At 40.9% G+C, this 13,963-nt stretch overlaps 1 protein-coding gene across 1 annotated transcript in view; it reads left to right on the top strand.

The window, feature by feature from the left end:
- The window catches only part of Aldh18a1 (aldehyde dehydrogenase 18 family member A1), a 40,915-nt gene that overhangs the window by 8,794 nt on the left and 18,158 nt on the right, over positions 1-13,963 (top strand). The window contains exons 3-8 of the mRNA XM_076834199.2: positions 2,466-2,680; positions 6,540-6,689; positions 6,780-6,884; positions 10,345-10,497; positions 10,900-10,990; positions 13,565-13,689. Of these exons, the coding sequence (XP_076690314.1) occupies positions 2,466-2,680; positions 6,540-6,689; positions 6,780-6,884; positions 10,345-10,497; positions 10,900-10,990; positions 13,565-13,689 (839 nt within the window). The remainder of the gene's footprint in view (positions 1-2,465; positions 2,681-6,539; positions 6,690-6,779; positions 6,885-10,344; positions 10,498-10,899; positions 10,991-13,564; positions 13,690-13,963) is intronic.

Raw genomic sequence — 13,963 nt, 5'->3', positions numbered from 1 at the left:
TATCAGGTTGCTGAGGCCAAACCATTATGTGTACAACTTTTATGCCTCGATAGATAGATAGATAGATTGTTTGATCTTTCCCCTCCCTTAGAATAATATTCCTTCAGACTAAGACAGGTACCTATATTGATAACCTAATTTTAAGAAAAAGGTACCCTAAAAACACACTGGTCCTTTGGTCCCAGGGACACCCCAGCAGGAAACCATAGTACATCGTGGCTCCATCAAGGGTGCCAGAGCCCTGGTTCTATCCCAGAGGATCCCTACAAAGCAAGCAGCTTGTGCCAGAAACTCACCTGCAAGCCTACTGGGGAAAAAGTCAGATTGTCTTTCTGGAATCCCCACAAACCTGAAATAGTTACTTTAAAAAATTCATCATTTGCGGGCTGAGGTTGTGGCTCACTGGTAGAGCGCTTGCCTCACATGTGTGAGGCACTGGGTTCAATTCTCAGCACCACATATAAATAAATGAATAAAGATCCATCAACAACTAAAAAATTTTTTAAAAAATCATTATTTAAGGGAAGAAAGAAAGGATTCTTTACTACTTTGTTGACAGTGCTCTTTATTCGATTTGTGTGGAAAGGGAGAAGAAAACACAAGAATTTTCTAGGCTGTGAGAATGCGCTTCTGCCTGCTTTACTACCATTGTTACAGCCTAGAGAACGAGGGTGGAAGCGAGGATATGGTTAGGGAAGCACTTTTAGTGGAGGCAGAGGCAGAGAAATTTGTCTGTAAATAATGGCTGAATCAAGTGAGGGTAATTACTCTGTAATGGAACAATGGTCCAAACAGTGGCTTGGGACAATTTTTTTTAAGTAATTCATTCAAATATTTATTTGTTGCCTATAATAATATGTAGAGAACTTTACTCTTTGTAAGGAATCGCCTAAAGTTTAGTCCTGCCAAGAGAGAACCCATGTTGCCTATCTTGTTCTCTCTTGCTGTCAGGGAGTTCCACTGAGGGAAGATCTGTTTGCTGTGGGTCCCCATCTACTGTCAGCATCTCCTCTCCTGCCCAGGCCCTGCTTTCCTGCCTAAGCACTCCTTTTGGCCAGTTAAATTAGGTGTGTGCCACGTGAAACTCACAGAACAGCTCCAGCAGGATAGAAGTGCATGTCTCTGTCATTTTTCCTGAGGGGAGGCTGGCAGCCCTAAGGAGGAAGGCTGTCCAGGGTTGCCAGAGCAGCTTTGTGGAGTCATTGGGGATGTGCTTCTTTCCCCTGATTGCTTCACAGTTATAATGTTCTCTTGTGGTCCCAAATGGATGTTTGTGATCCAACCTTCATACCTATGTTCCAAGCAGCAGGATGAATAAAGGGAAGTTCCTAGAAGTCCCACGTATCTCATTAGCCAGAATTTAGTTACATGCTTATATATAACTGAGAAGAAAGAGTCTTTTAACTGGTGGCGCTGTGCCCAGCTGACAAACAGGAGTTGGGCCCATGAGAAATAGGGAAGGAGTTTTTGCCTGACATTCAACTTTTCTCTTTTCTACTTTTGGCTTTATGCAGATATCTTTTAGCAACCTTTTACAGTGTTACAAGAAAAAGAACCAGAATAAGATTGTTTAGGAGCAGATGTCCAATGGGACAGAGAAAGAAATTATCTGACTACAACTTTGCTAAAGAAGCAGTGCTTCTTTTATCATTGTTACAGGCATCAGGATTCATGCTGTCATGTCAGAGAGAAAATTGTAGGTGGATTAGTTATGATTTTTTTTTATTATTCATACTGATTACCAAATCTTTAATGTCTTTTGATATTCAGACTCTCCCTCTTTTTATAATGGTGTGGTTTCTTCAGAAGCACATATTTTTCTGATTATGAAAGCAATGCATTTTTATTTCATAAATTTAAAATATGTAAGAAAGGATGAAGGAAGAAAATTTAAATCTCCCATAATCCCACCAGAAATAAAATGTTAATACTTTGACTTATTTTATTTGACCTTTTCTGTACATTTAAACATATACATGAAACCCATATATCATGAGCACTTTTCAAAAATTCTAAAAATGTTCATCTTTCTCCCCTTTTCTTTAGACATTTACTCTGCTTCTGGTTTTTCCTATCCATTCTGATGAACAGCTTCTGACACAACTCTTTGTGTTCGCATCTCTGACTTATTCCTTAGAATAAGTTTATGAACATGGAATTGCTAGATCAGAAGATTGAACCTTCTTAAGGCTTTTGTTGTGTTCTACCAATGTTTCTTCAGGAAGATTGTTTCATTTGTACTAGTCATCAGCAGTGTTTGCCTGTGACCTGTGTACTGAGTGTAAACTCCATACAGCACTACACTAAAAACATGCTAGATACATTTTTGGCATACTGTTTCACTCAGTAATGATAAAGCTACTTTTTAGTGGCTCAACTGGTTAATACTACATGCATCTTTTTCTTGAAAAATTATTCTGTGTCTTTCTTTTTGTCTTACATTGAACTTTGTTCGGGGGCTGCAGATCGTGTCCAGCCTTCAGCCATCAGACATGTTCGTTATTGGAGCAACATCCCCTTTATCACTGTACCCCTCAGTCGTACCCATGGCAAGTCTTTTGCCCACCGCAGTGAGCTGAAGCATGCCAAGAGAATCGTGGTGAAACTCGGCAGTGCCGTGGTGACCCGAGGGGATGAGTGTGGCCTGGCACTGGGGCGCCTTGCGTCTATTGTTGAGCAGGTAATTGCCAAGGTGGAAAATTCTGCTGAACCAAAATAGGGTCTTAAAGTTGTTGGTTCCACTATAACGACTTGTCTCAAAACTCTCTTTCCTGGCGGTATAGATGCCAGCAGGAGATAGCATTCCAGGGCAAGAAAGGAGAAGTCAAGGGATAGAGTTGATGTTATGCATTTCATCCTTCAGGCTCCTTAGAGAAGGAGCTCTGTGTGAGAGAGATTCTTAATCCTGGTTATGTGTTAGAATCATCTGAGGAGCCTGGGTTTTACTCCCAACCCTTTGATAAGTATCTCGAGTGGAGCGCATGCATCTGTTTTTAAAGTTTCCCAAGTGACTCTGATATATATTCAGGGTTGAGAATCCCGGTGGACATGTATAAATAAATACTGAAAACTTCCTTTTTTTTGTTTGTTTTTGTTTTGCTAGTTTGAGGTAAAAACCAGTCATCCAGACATCCCAGAGATAAGGTAGACCTCTTCTCTAGCTGCAATGCCTCTCTGTGCTCCAAAATCATATTTTCACTTTTTAAAAAACATCTTTCCTGCTGGGCACTGTGGCACACACCTATAATCTCAGTGGCTTGGGAGGCTGAGGTAGGAGGATTACTAGTTCAAAGCCAGCCTCAGCAACTTAGCAAGGTCCTAAGCAACTCAGTGAAACCCTGTCTCTAAAACATAAAAAAGGGCCAGGGATATGGCTCAGTGGTTAAGTGCCCCAATACAAAACAACAACAACAAAATCTTTCCTGAGGAATTGTTATTAGGAAACTGTGGAATTGGTATTAGGAAACTTCCAACCTAAAACTTGATGGAATTTTCTTATATTTGCTGTACCAGGAAGTTATCAAAAGTGCCACCTGGATTGAGTTCATCAGATCAGTTCATTTTAACAAATATTTATCAACAAATATCTTAGTCCATTTTATGCTGATAAACAAAATACCACAGATCAGATCATTTATAATACACAAATTTATTTGGCCAGTGGTCCTGGAGGCTGGGAAGTCCTAAGGTCAGGGGACAACATCTGGGAGGGCTTCTTGCTGCACTATTTTATGGTGGAAGGGCAAAGAGAGCAAGAAATAGAACATGCCGCTTCAAGCCCTTTAATAATTGCATTAATCCGTTCGTGGTGTTGGAACATTTTGTGACTCCCAACACTGTTGCATAGAGTTTCCACAGCATATGCTTTGTGGGGGGGAACATTCAAGTCATAACAAGGAACTACATTGAGGCTCTGTTATATCCCTGCCCAGGGAAGCCAGAACCGGGACTCCCCAAACAGTTCCATAGTAGTTCAAGGCAGTAAATATCCAAATGAGTGAACCTGAATAACAGTGAGTGACAGGTCCAGAGATGGGAAAGTCAATTGAGAGTGTGGTTGTTGTTGGGGCTTCTTACAAGGCACTCAGCGTGAGCCTTGATGGCTGGTCGAGTTTGTACCAATGAAGGGGAAAAGTTCCACACTGCTGAATGCACAGTGTGACTGGTGTCCCTGGGGTTTTACAGCCTCGTGGTTCTGGGGAAGAGAAACTCTCTAAAAGTGGATTCCAGGTGGAAGACAGAGAGGGACAGGGAAGAGGTGAGCTTAGAAGTATGAATGGTGGGTTCTTCAAGGGGAATGGAAAATATAGGTCAGTCATTCCAATAGGCAGGGCTCTGGAGTAAGTAGGGGAATTTGGGTTTGGTCTCAAAAGCAGATTGAAGATTTTGAGCAGAAACTTGAAGAAAATGATGAAGGTTCACTTAGACTATCAGTTCCCCTTTTAGGGTCACCTAGGACCTTATGGACGTACTCCAGCAATCAAGACAGTGCCTGGTATGGAGAGTCAATTCTTTAGTCCAAAACATCCAATCATATTAGATGGACTCAGGAGCCAACTTAAGGTGGCTTCCATTGGCCAAAGAGGGGATAGTTTGAACTTCAAAAATGGTAATTTATATAATAGAATAAAATATTTTTTAAAAGTTTATATTTTAAAAATTTATTGGTCATCTTTAGAGGGTGCTAGAGAACTTACTGAATATTTTGAAAATAGGTAAGTTCAGGGAAAGTCACACATTTGTCCTACTTTTCACCAACAAACTACCTCAAGGTAACCAAATACCTGATGAAAGAGTTTCCTTTTATGAAAATATTCCAACCCATGAATGAAAAAGAAATGATTGGATTATAATATCAGCATTTTGCAAACCTGAATGAAATAAAAGATCTTGGCAATGATCAGTAACAGCTGCTAAAAAGAGAGACACCCAGGCCTTATGTATATCCCCTTGATGTCTATGTACACCTCAGTCTAAAGAGAATTAACTGAAAAAGGAGGATAGGGTCTATACCTAACAGCAGTCTACAAGAGCTGCAGCTCAAATTTTTATATTTATTTTTTAATTTTTTTGCTTTTGATACTAGGAATTGAACCCAGGGGCACTTTGCCACTGAGCCACGACCCAGCCCTTTTTATTTTTATTTTGAGACAGGGTCTAAGTTGTTGAAGCTGGCTCCAACTTAGGATTCCCAGCCTTCCAAGGCACTGGGATTACAGGCCAGCTCAGAGCTCAGTGTTAAACAATACCATATGGACACAACTAGGAAAATATAGGCTGGGAAGTCCTAAAGCGTGAGCAACTCAGTTTAATAAAAAGCTGTGAAAGGGAGAAAATGACAGAGGGGAACCTCTGAACTGAGTAAGTCAAGAGGCATTTTACCTTCCTGCAATGTATGGGCTTAATTTGCATTTTAGTTTGAGCAAGCTAAAAAAAAAAAAAAAAGTTGGGGAAATGCGAACACTGACTATTTGATATGAAGGAATTCATTAAAATGTTTTAGATGGTGGTAATAGTTTTATATGCATTCCCTGTCTTTTGATGACTACTACAAAGACATTTACAGAAATAACGTGTAGGGCCTGGGATTTTTATTAATACAGTGGTGGGAGTATAGAGTCGTTATTGGAGAGTAGGAAATTGGTCATGGGAGGTAATTATTAAAACTGAGTGTTGGAACATGAACGTGGATAATACCATTGTTACCGCTTGGATTAAATATGAAATATTTTAGATCATGATTTGTTCCAGCGCTCAGTGAGTTCCTGAAACAGGCAAGAAGGTTGGAGCATTAGGAGTGATGGACAAGTTCGAAGTAGAAGAATTGACTCTGTTGCCTCTTGAGTTTTTTTGTCTTTCATGTGGTTCTATCCTAGGTAGGACACAAAGAGGCCACAACTGGTTCTAGGCCAATTGCAGAGTAGGGTGAGCATCTGCTGTTGGCCTATGCAGGGGTGACCCACAGAGATCAAATGTGCTCCAAGCATCATCTCATCTCTCCAGGTCTAGCCTTGGAATCTGAGAAGGTTCTACATTGCAGTCACTCGCTCCAGACTTCTGTTCTGAGCCTTATCTCCTGCAGTAAGTAGGCCTTCTGCAGATCTCAGGTCCTGTAGATGCCAAACCTGGATACATACCAGAATCCCCTCATAATGAATCTGTCATTTCTGTCTGCCATATACTAACCAGAAATTCAAAGCAGCATGTAGGAATCTGATTTTAGCAAGCAACTTGTGTGGTTTTTCCAGAGCCAGGCCAGTGCATTGGGATCCACTCTCATCCACCCTCCCAAAAAATGGGAGTTCATAACCCACTTGAATCAAATGTATGGAAGATGATATGTCATGAGCTTTGTAATGTTTTGAATAACCAATAAAAACAACAACAACAAAAAACAACAACAACAACAAAAAATAAATAAAATGTGCATATATCTAAAAAGAAAAAGAAAAGAAAATTGGTCCTGAGGGGAAAAAAAAAAAAAAAGAAAAGAAAGGAGAAAGTACAGTGACTTGTGTTTTTTCTGTCCTCAATGCCAGGTATCAGTGCTGCAGAATCAGGGCCGAGAGATGATATTGGTAACCAGTGGAGCCGTAGCCTTTGGCAAGCAGCGCTTACGCCATGAGATCCTTTTGTCTCAAAGTGTGCGGCAGGCCCTCCACTCAGGGCAGAACCAGCTGAAAGAGATGGTGAGCGCTGCTTCCCCAACCTAGTAACCTGAGTCCTCAGGTCTTCTTCCCTCATTCCCAGTCACACCTTGTCTAAATCATATGTTACAGGCAATTCCAGTCTTAGAGGCACGAGCCTGTGCAGCTGCGGGTCAGAGTGGGCTGATGGCCTTGTATGAGGCCATGTTTACCCAATACAGCATCTGTGCTGCCCAGGTAAGAGGCTGGGCTTCCCCAGGGGTGTGGGACTGTGAGGGTAATTCTTACAAAGCAAGGGGCTTATGAGCAGGGCTCTGAAGCCAGTTGTCATGGTAGTGTGAGCTTCACTTGCTCCCACCTGCTGCTTGGCACTTCTAGACAAAGTCTTTATGTCTGTGCCTTAATTTCCTTTTCTGAAAAATGAGGGTAACATCAGTATATACTTGAGGGTGTTTGGAAGGAATCATTGAAAAACATATATAAAAGTATTTAGTGCCTGGAACATAATACATTCTCAATAAGTGTTAGTTTTCTTATTATCTAGAGCTACTACAAATGCAAATATTTCCGAACACAGGAAAGTTGGGATACCTACATTGGCCTCTTTTACTTCAGATGGATTCTCTTTGTGACTACTTGGCTTTTTTCTTGATTCTTTATTGATGCATAATAATTGTACTTAATAGCGGGATTCATTTGTGACATATTTGTACTGGCATGTAATATAATTGGACCAATTTTATTCCCACAATCCTCCTCTTCTCCCTCCGCCTGACTGTCCTATACCCTATTGTCCTCCCTTCTCTTTTCATAAGGTCCCTTTTTCATTTTTCTCTCTATCTTCCACATGTGAGAGAAAAATAAGACTGGTTGCCTTTTATAATAGATAGCTGTTAGGCATTGAAGGTAAATAAATGCTGATCATTGGTTTGTCATTTGTACATCAAATATTGAGCACCTATGGTACACCAAGCACTCTAATATGCATTGGGAATACTGTTATGAACAAATCAGACATGGTTCTAGTCCTCATGGGATGTTTAGTTATTTATTAATAATATTTAAATAGTAATAATACTACTACTTTTTTCTACATTATTTCAGAAAATTTTACCTAAATTACCTGATTTTTTTTCAGTTTTACCTTTAATCAACTTTACAGCTACACACTAAAGAGAAACATTTAGCAGTAGTTTCTTCACAATACAATGGGGGGGGAATCTTAATCCCCAAATTATTTTAAAACTCCTATGCGCCTATGATCCATTTATAGGAATGTTATTTTATACAGTTGGTATTATTATATATGCATTGTTTTGTTTTGCTTCTTTATTTCCTATTGCTTTTTCTGATTCTCCATCATTTTCATAGTTGTCGTCCATGTTCTGATGTTACGCCAGTGTGTCCTTGAGTAAGTGACTTGAAACAGAAGGTTGTGGCCATGTTCTCCCCAGTCTAATGACAGTTTTAGTTTTCTGGCTTTTGTTTCTTTGAAAAGGGGTCTTGCTATTTTGTCTGGCTGGTTTCAAATTTATGTGCTCAAATGGTCCTCCTGCACAGCTCCCCAAGTAGGAGAGGAAATAGGTCCAGGAGCTATACTTTGAGCTATTTTCTTTTTTCCCAAAATTGATGAAAGAATTTGTTTTTGTCTTGCTTTGTTTAAAATGACAGCCTTGAAAGTCACTGAGTATCAGTTATGGCATTAATATTGAGGTGGAACTCTACTCCCTTCAGTTTCTAAGCACTAGTTCCTGGGCCGCCTCACTCATGCTTTGCCCACCCCTCCACCACACAGTCTTAGCAATTGTTGCCCTTTGCACCTTATCCTGTGGTTTCTTATTTTCTTTATTAATCCTATATTAAAGACCATTATTAGTGGCTTTGAAAATATGCAGCAAGTTATTTCCCAGGTTAAGGCTTAAGCAAGTGCGATTGCAATGACTTATTTTTTCTTTGTAGAAATAAAACCAGGGTACACCTCAATGATTGCCCTGGTTGAAAAGCACAGATTGTTCCTGTTGGGCCTTCTTCTACCTTTGCAGTCAGATCCCTAGCCCCTGTCTGTGAAACTGTTTGATAGGTATTTTCCCTGGACCCTTAGACCTCCTCTCACACATGTTTATTTTTTGTTGTTGATTTTTCACCAAAATGTCTAGAATGTATATGTTCAGCTTTGACCCAGTTCTGTTTCCTACATAACTAAACTTTTCTGAAAAGGAATTTATGATCTTTCCTTATAAATACTGCTGCATTCTATCCTCCAAGCAATCTCACCCCACCCCACCCCCACTATCCCCAGTGGTGAGAGGGTTGACTCCCGGGCCTCACACACACTAGGCAGTTGCTCCATACTAAGCTTCATCCCTAGCCTTTTTTTATTTCTCACTAACTTGCTGAGGCTGGCCTCAGACTTTCGGTCCTCCTGCCTCATCCTCCTGAGTTGCTTGGGTTACAGGTGTGTGTACCTAGCTTCGTCACTAGTGCAAGGCCTGGCATTTCAGAGGTGCTTAGCAAATTTTTGTCAAGTAAATGAGTAAATTGTTTCCCTTAGTCACATACCACTCATTCTTTTTTTTTTAAATTTTATTTTGTTTCATCTTTCATACATTTGATTCAAGTGAGTTATGAACTTCCTTATCGCCTACACTTTACTTGTCATTGAGCTGCTGCTTTGTTGAATTCTTCTCAGTTATCATGCCAGGCCCTGGGGCCATCTGACCATTTCTGTTCCCTCCTTGCTGTCTGCCTTCAACCTTTCCTACTTCATCCTGCCCTATGTAGCAAGGGCCCTCTCCCTTAAATATTAGAGGGATTGTATTAAAACATTTATTCTTGAGCCTCAGGATTTGCTACTATTTGGATTCTTGCTGTCTTCCTCATTCACCTTTCTCTCCTGATAAACATTCCCTGATACCCTTGATTCCAGCTTTCCACTCAACCTGTGAGTGCCTTACGCCGACCCTGTCCCCTGCACTGACCCTATTCCCTGCACTAAGTTGTGTCTCGCTTCTCTGTCATCATTTTTTAAAATATTTTTTTAGTTGTAGATGGACACAATATTTTTATCTTATTATTTACTTTTATGTGGTGCTGAGGATCTAACCCAGTGCCTCACATGTGCCAGGCAGGCGCTCTACCACTGAGCCACAACCCCAACCCCTCTTCTGTCATCTTGTAACTGAAGACTCATTTCCATAAACCTCTCAAACTAATCCCACATACTCAAACACAGACTTTCTTAACTCCTGTAATGTTCTCACTTAGAGCAACGTATCCTGTTCTATTTGGTCTAATATATTTTTCAGAGCTGGGTAAACGATTCATTTACTCATTCACCAATTAGGTAAATGACTGCTGTGGCCAGGCCCTAAATAAGATGCTAGGACACAGAGATATTTCAAAATTTAATGGAAAATCATTACCCATCCTATATCCTCGTAGATTCATAAATGTTCCTAATTTTGTAAATGGATGAGATTTGGTAGCATCCTTAAATCTTTCAGGTGATTGTAACTTCTTTCGCTCTCTAAAATATCGACTGCGCACCCTGAGGTGAGGTGTGTGTTTCATTCTAATCTGTATGGTGTCCCCAACTCTTAGTATCTTTTTAAATGCCATTCCTGGGAAGTTCATCATGCTCTTCCCTGCTGCATTTTTTAAAAATGTACTTAATCCCTTTAATCTGTTTAATCCTTAGATTTTAGTGACCAACTTGGATTTCCATGATGAGCAGAAACGCCGGAACCTCAATGGGACCCTTCATGAGCTCCTCCGGATGAACATCGTCCCCATTGTCAACACAAATGATGCTGTTGTCCCCCCAGCTGAACCCAACAGTGATCTCCAGGGGGTAAATGTGGGTAGAGTATTCCTAAGGGTTGAGCATGCTGAAGACACTAATGCATGCTATGCTGCATGGACTAACACTACCAGTTTGGCTTGAGCAAGATGGCAGAAGTGGGAGAGAAGCTGGCATCGCAGAGCAATAGCTGCAAAAGCCAGGGTGAGGTGCTGTAGAGACTTAGATGGTACTGTGAGCATGGCTTCTGTATTCTGTGGCTAGAAGTCTGCATGTGTGGAAAAGGGGTCACCAGTAGGTATTGTGTTTTGCAGACAAAGGGGCCTGCAAGAGCTGTCACCTGTGTATTTGGGGTCATTGGTTTTGCCTGCTAGAGCCTTGCTGGATGCTTTTGTGAATTTCTTTTTGGACTGCATGGCTTACTCACTCATGACTTTCCTCCTTGCATTCTAGGTTATTAGTGTTAAAGATAATGATAGCCTGGCCGCCCGCCTGGCTGTGGAAATGAAAACTGACCTGTTGATTGTTCTTTCAGATGTAGAAGGTACACAGCGATGCCATTGTCTTTTATCTGCATGTGGGAGCAATGAGTTTTCCTCCTTGTTGGAGTCCTTCTGATCTTTTTATTTTTACTATGGGCCATTATTTTCTGAGCCATATGGTCTAACAAAGGGATTTTATGACTCAAAAGAGGGTGGGCAAGTTTGGGAGATACAGTTTGAATGCTGAAATACTATTTCCAGGTGCTTTCAGTTTCCCTTTTTTACAACAGCTTTATAGAAATGTAATTCACATACCAAACAATTCACCTGTTTAAATTTTGCAGTTTAACACCTTCATTATATTCACATAGTTGTGCAGTCATCACCACAATCAATTGTAGAATATATTCATCACCCCGACAAGAAACCTCACACCCATCTGCAGTCAACCCCACCTCCCCACCACTTCCTTCCACTCTCAAGCCCTAGACAAACTCCAGTCTACTTTCTGTCTCCGAATTTATCTGTTATTAACACTCTATATAAATGGAATCATACACTGTGTGTCCTTTGTGAGTGGCTTCTTTCACTGAGCATAATGTTTTCAAGGTTCATTCATGTTGTAATATCATGTTAATTCACTTTCCATCACTGTGACAAAATTCCAGAGAAAATCAACTTAAAGAAGGAAAGATTTATTTTGGTTCATAGTCTCAGAGAATTCAGTCCATGTTTGATTGCCTCTATTGCTTTTAGGCCTGTGGCAAGGGAGAACAACATGGTGGGGAACATTGGTGGAACAAAGCTATTCACTTCATTCTGATGAGGAACCAGAGTGAGGAAAGAAGGGGCCAGAGATGAGAGATACCTTTCAAGTGCATGCAGTTACCAACTTTCTATAACTAGGCCCACCTCCTAACATTTTTGCCATCTTCTAATAGCTCATTAAGTTATCAGTTCATAAGTGGACTCATCCATTCATGAGGTCAGAATTCTCATGAGCCTGTCATTTCCCAGAGGCCCCACCTCTTCACAATGCTGCATTAGGGTCCAAGCCTTCAACACATGAGCTTTGGGGGACATCCACGCCTTAACGATTATGAATTAATATCAGACATAACTTTCCTAGCCTTGTATTTGAATGTACAACCTGGGTAACGCCACATGATGTACAAACCACAAGAATAGGATCCTAATTAGAATAAGTTATGCTTCATGTGTTTATAATATGCCAAAATACATTCTACTGTCATGTGTAGCTAAAAAAAATAAAATAAAAAATTAAGTTCGAATCAGTTAAATAGTATACCCAAGCCATATTGCAAGTGTTTGGCTAAGGTCGGTTTCCAGTGTAAGTCTATACTGTTGGAAAATCATTCACCCTTCTCTCCTTTACTACCTGCAAAGGTAAAGGATGAGAGTTTATGAGGTCATTATGAACCAGTTTGAACTCGACTGTAGTAAACTGTTCTGATGCAGCTTCAAACACCTCCAGAGTTACTGTTAATTGTCCATCAAATGTTGATTCTTAAAATAATGTCAGAATTTTAAATATGCTGTTGGTGAGGTCAAGAGGCTGCTGCAAGGGAGAGAAAGGAGTGGGCACAATTCCAGAACCGTAGGAGCTCCTCCGTGCCTGGTTCATTTGTCTTAGAACTGTCCAGTCTTTCCCATACTGTTACATGAAACTTAACAGCCAGCCTCTCGGTCCTAGCCTGTTATCTCATAACACTGTAGTTTTTGGAAGAACCCAGCTTGGGATCCTAAGAGCTGTTGGATGGCAGCTGAGCTAGCAGGCTGTGCAGGCTTACTTTTCCTTTTCGTGTATTTGCTGCTCTTGCTTTACACTGCTTTGTTCTATGCTGGACACTGATTTCCTCACTCCCCCAGAAAGGTTGTATATATAACAGGGTTGTATTAAAGATCTGGGATAAACAAGGGGAGAGGTATACCATGACACAGAAAAAGCAGTGATTTAGAGTCCAAATGTCACCACCTGAAGTCTCTTTTGCCCTCAGCCATGGGCACTGCCTTCCTACCCATGTCCCCCTGGTTCTGAGTTGACTTTGTTTTCTCCCCACCTTTTTTTTTCCTTCCAAGGCTAGTACTCTTTTTCAAATTGTGGGAGTTTTTAACCTGTATTGTATGTGTGTAACCTTTCACATAACTAGTTTATGTCACCTTACTCAACTACATATGGGGACATATGTTTTATGGTGATAAATCCAGAGTGAATGCTGAGAGTCATGAGCTCGCTTGCTGACTCAATCCAACCTCAGAAACTACTCATCATAAATGGGGAGGATAATTAGTGCCTATTTCAGAGGGTACGATCAGAGTTAATGAGTTCCTGTTTCACATTTCTTCCTGCTTGGAAACAGTCATGTTAAATAGTATATAGCTGCCACACTGTTTCTGAAGGAGCCTCTCTTCTTTTTCAGTTGCGTCCTTGAGGTATAGCATGATAAAAATAGTGATGGCAGAGGTGAAGACACTTCCTAGTGGAGTCTGAGCAGGGCCAATAAATTGTGTGCCAAGGGTACAAGAAAGCACAGTAGTTTTCCAGACTAATAGCTGGTGCTGGGGGACACACACTTCCATCAAAGTAGTATTATTGACTCTTGTCCACTTTTTAGGCCTCTTTGACAGCCCCCCAGGGTCAGATGATGCAAAGCTCATTGATATATTTTATCCTGGAGACCAGCAGTCTGTGACATTTGGAACCAAGTCTAGAGTAGGGATGGGCGGCATGGAAGCCAAGGTAAGAATCGGGCCTTAACACTCTGTATAGCAATTGTTTTTTTGTTTTGGGTACCAGGGATGGAACCCAGGGACACTCCACCACTAAGCTACATTCCCAGCCCTATTCTGTATTTTATTTAGAGACAGGGTCTCACTGAGGTTTTTGGCGCCTTGCTTTTTGATAAGACTGGCTTTGAACTCATGATCCTCCTGCCTCTGCCTCCCAAGCCTCTGGGATTATAGCAGGTGTGCACCATCATGCCCAGCTGTCAACAGCAATTGTAAAGCCAAAA

This window comes from Callospermophilus lateralis, chromosome 15, assembly GCF_048772815.1.
Source record: "Callospermophilus lateralis isolate mCalLat2 chromosome 15, mCalLat2.hap1, whole genome shotgun sequence".
Classification (NCBI taxonomy): Eukaryota; Metazoa; Chordata; class Mammalia; order Rodentia; family Sciuridae; genus Callospermophilus; species Callospermophilus lateralis.
The sequence above is the reverse complement of the archived record's forward strand: the minus strand, read 5'-3'. Positions and strand labels throughout refer to the sequence as shown.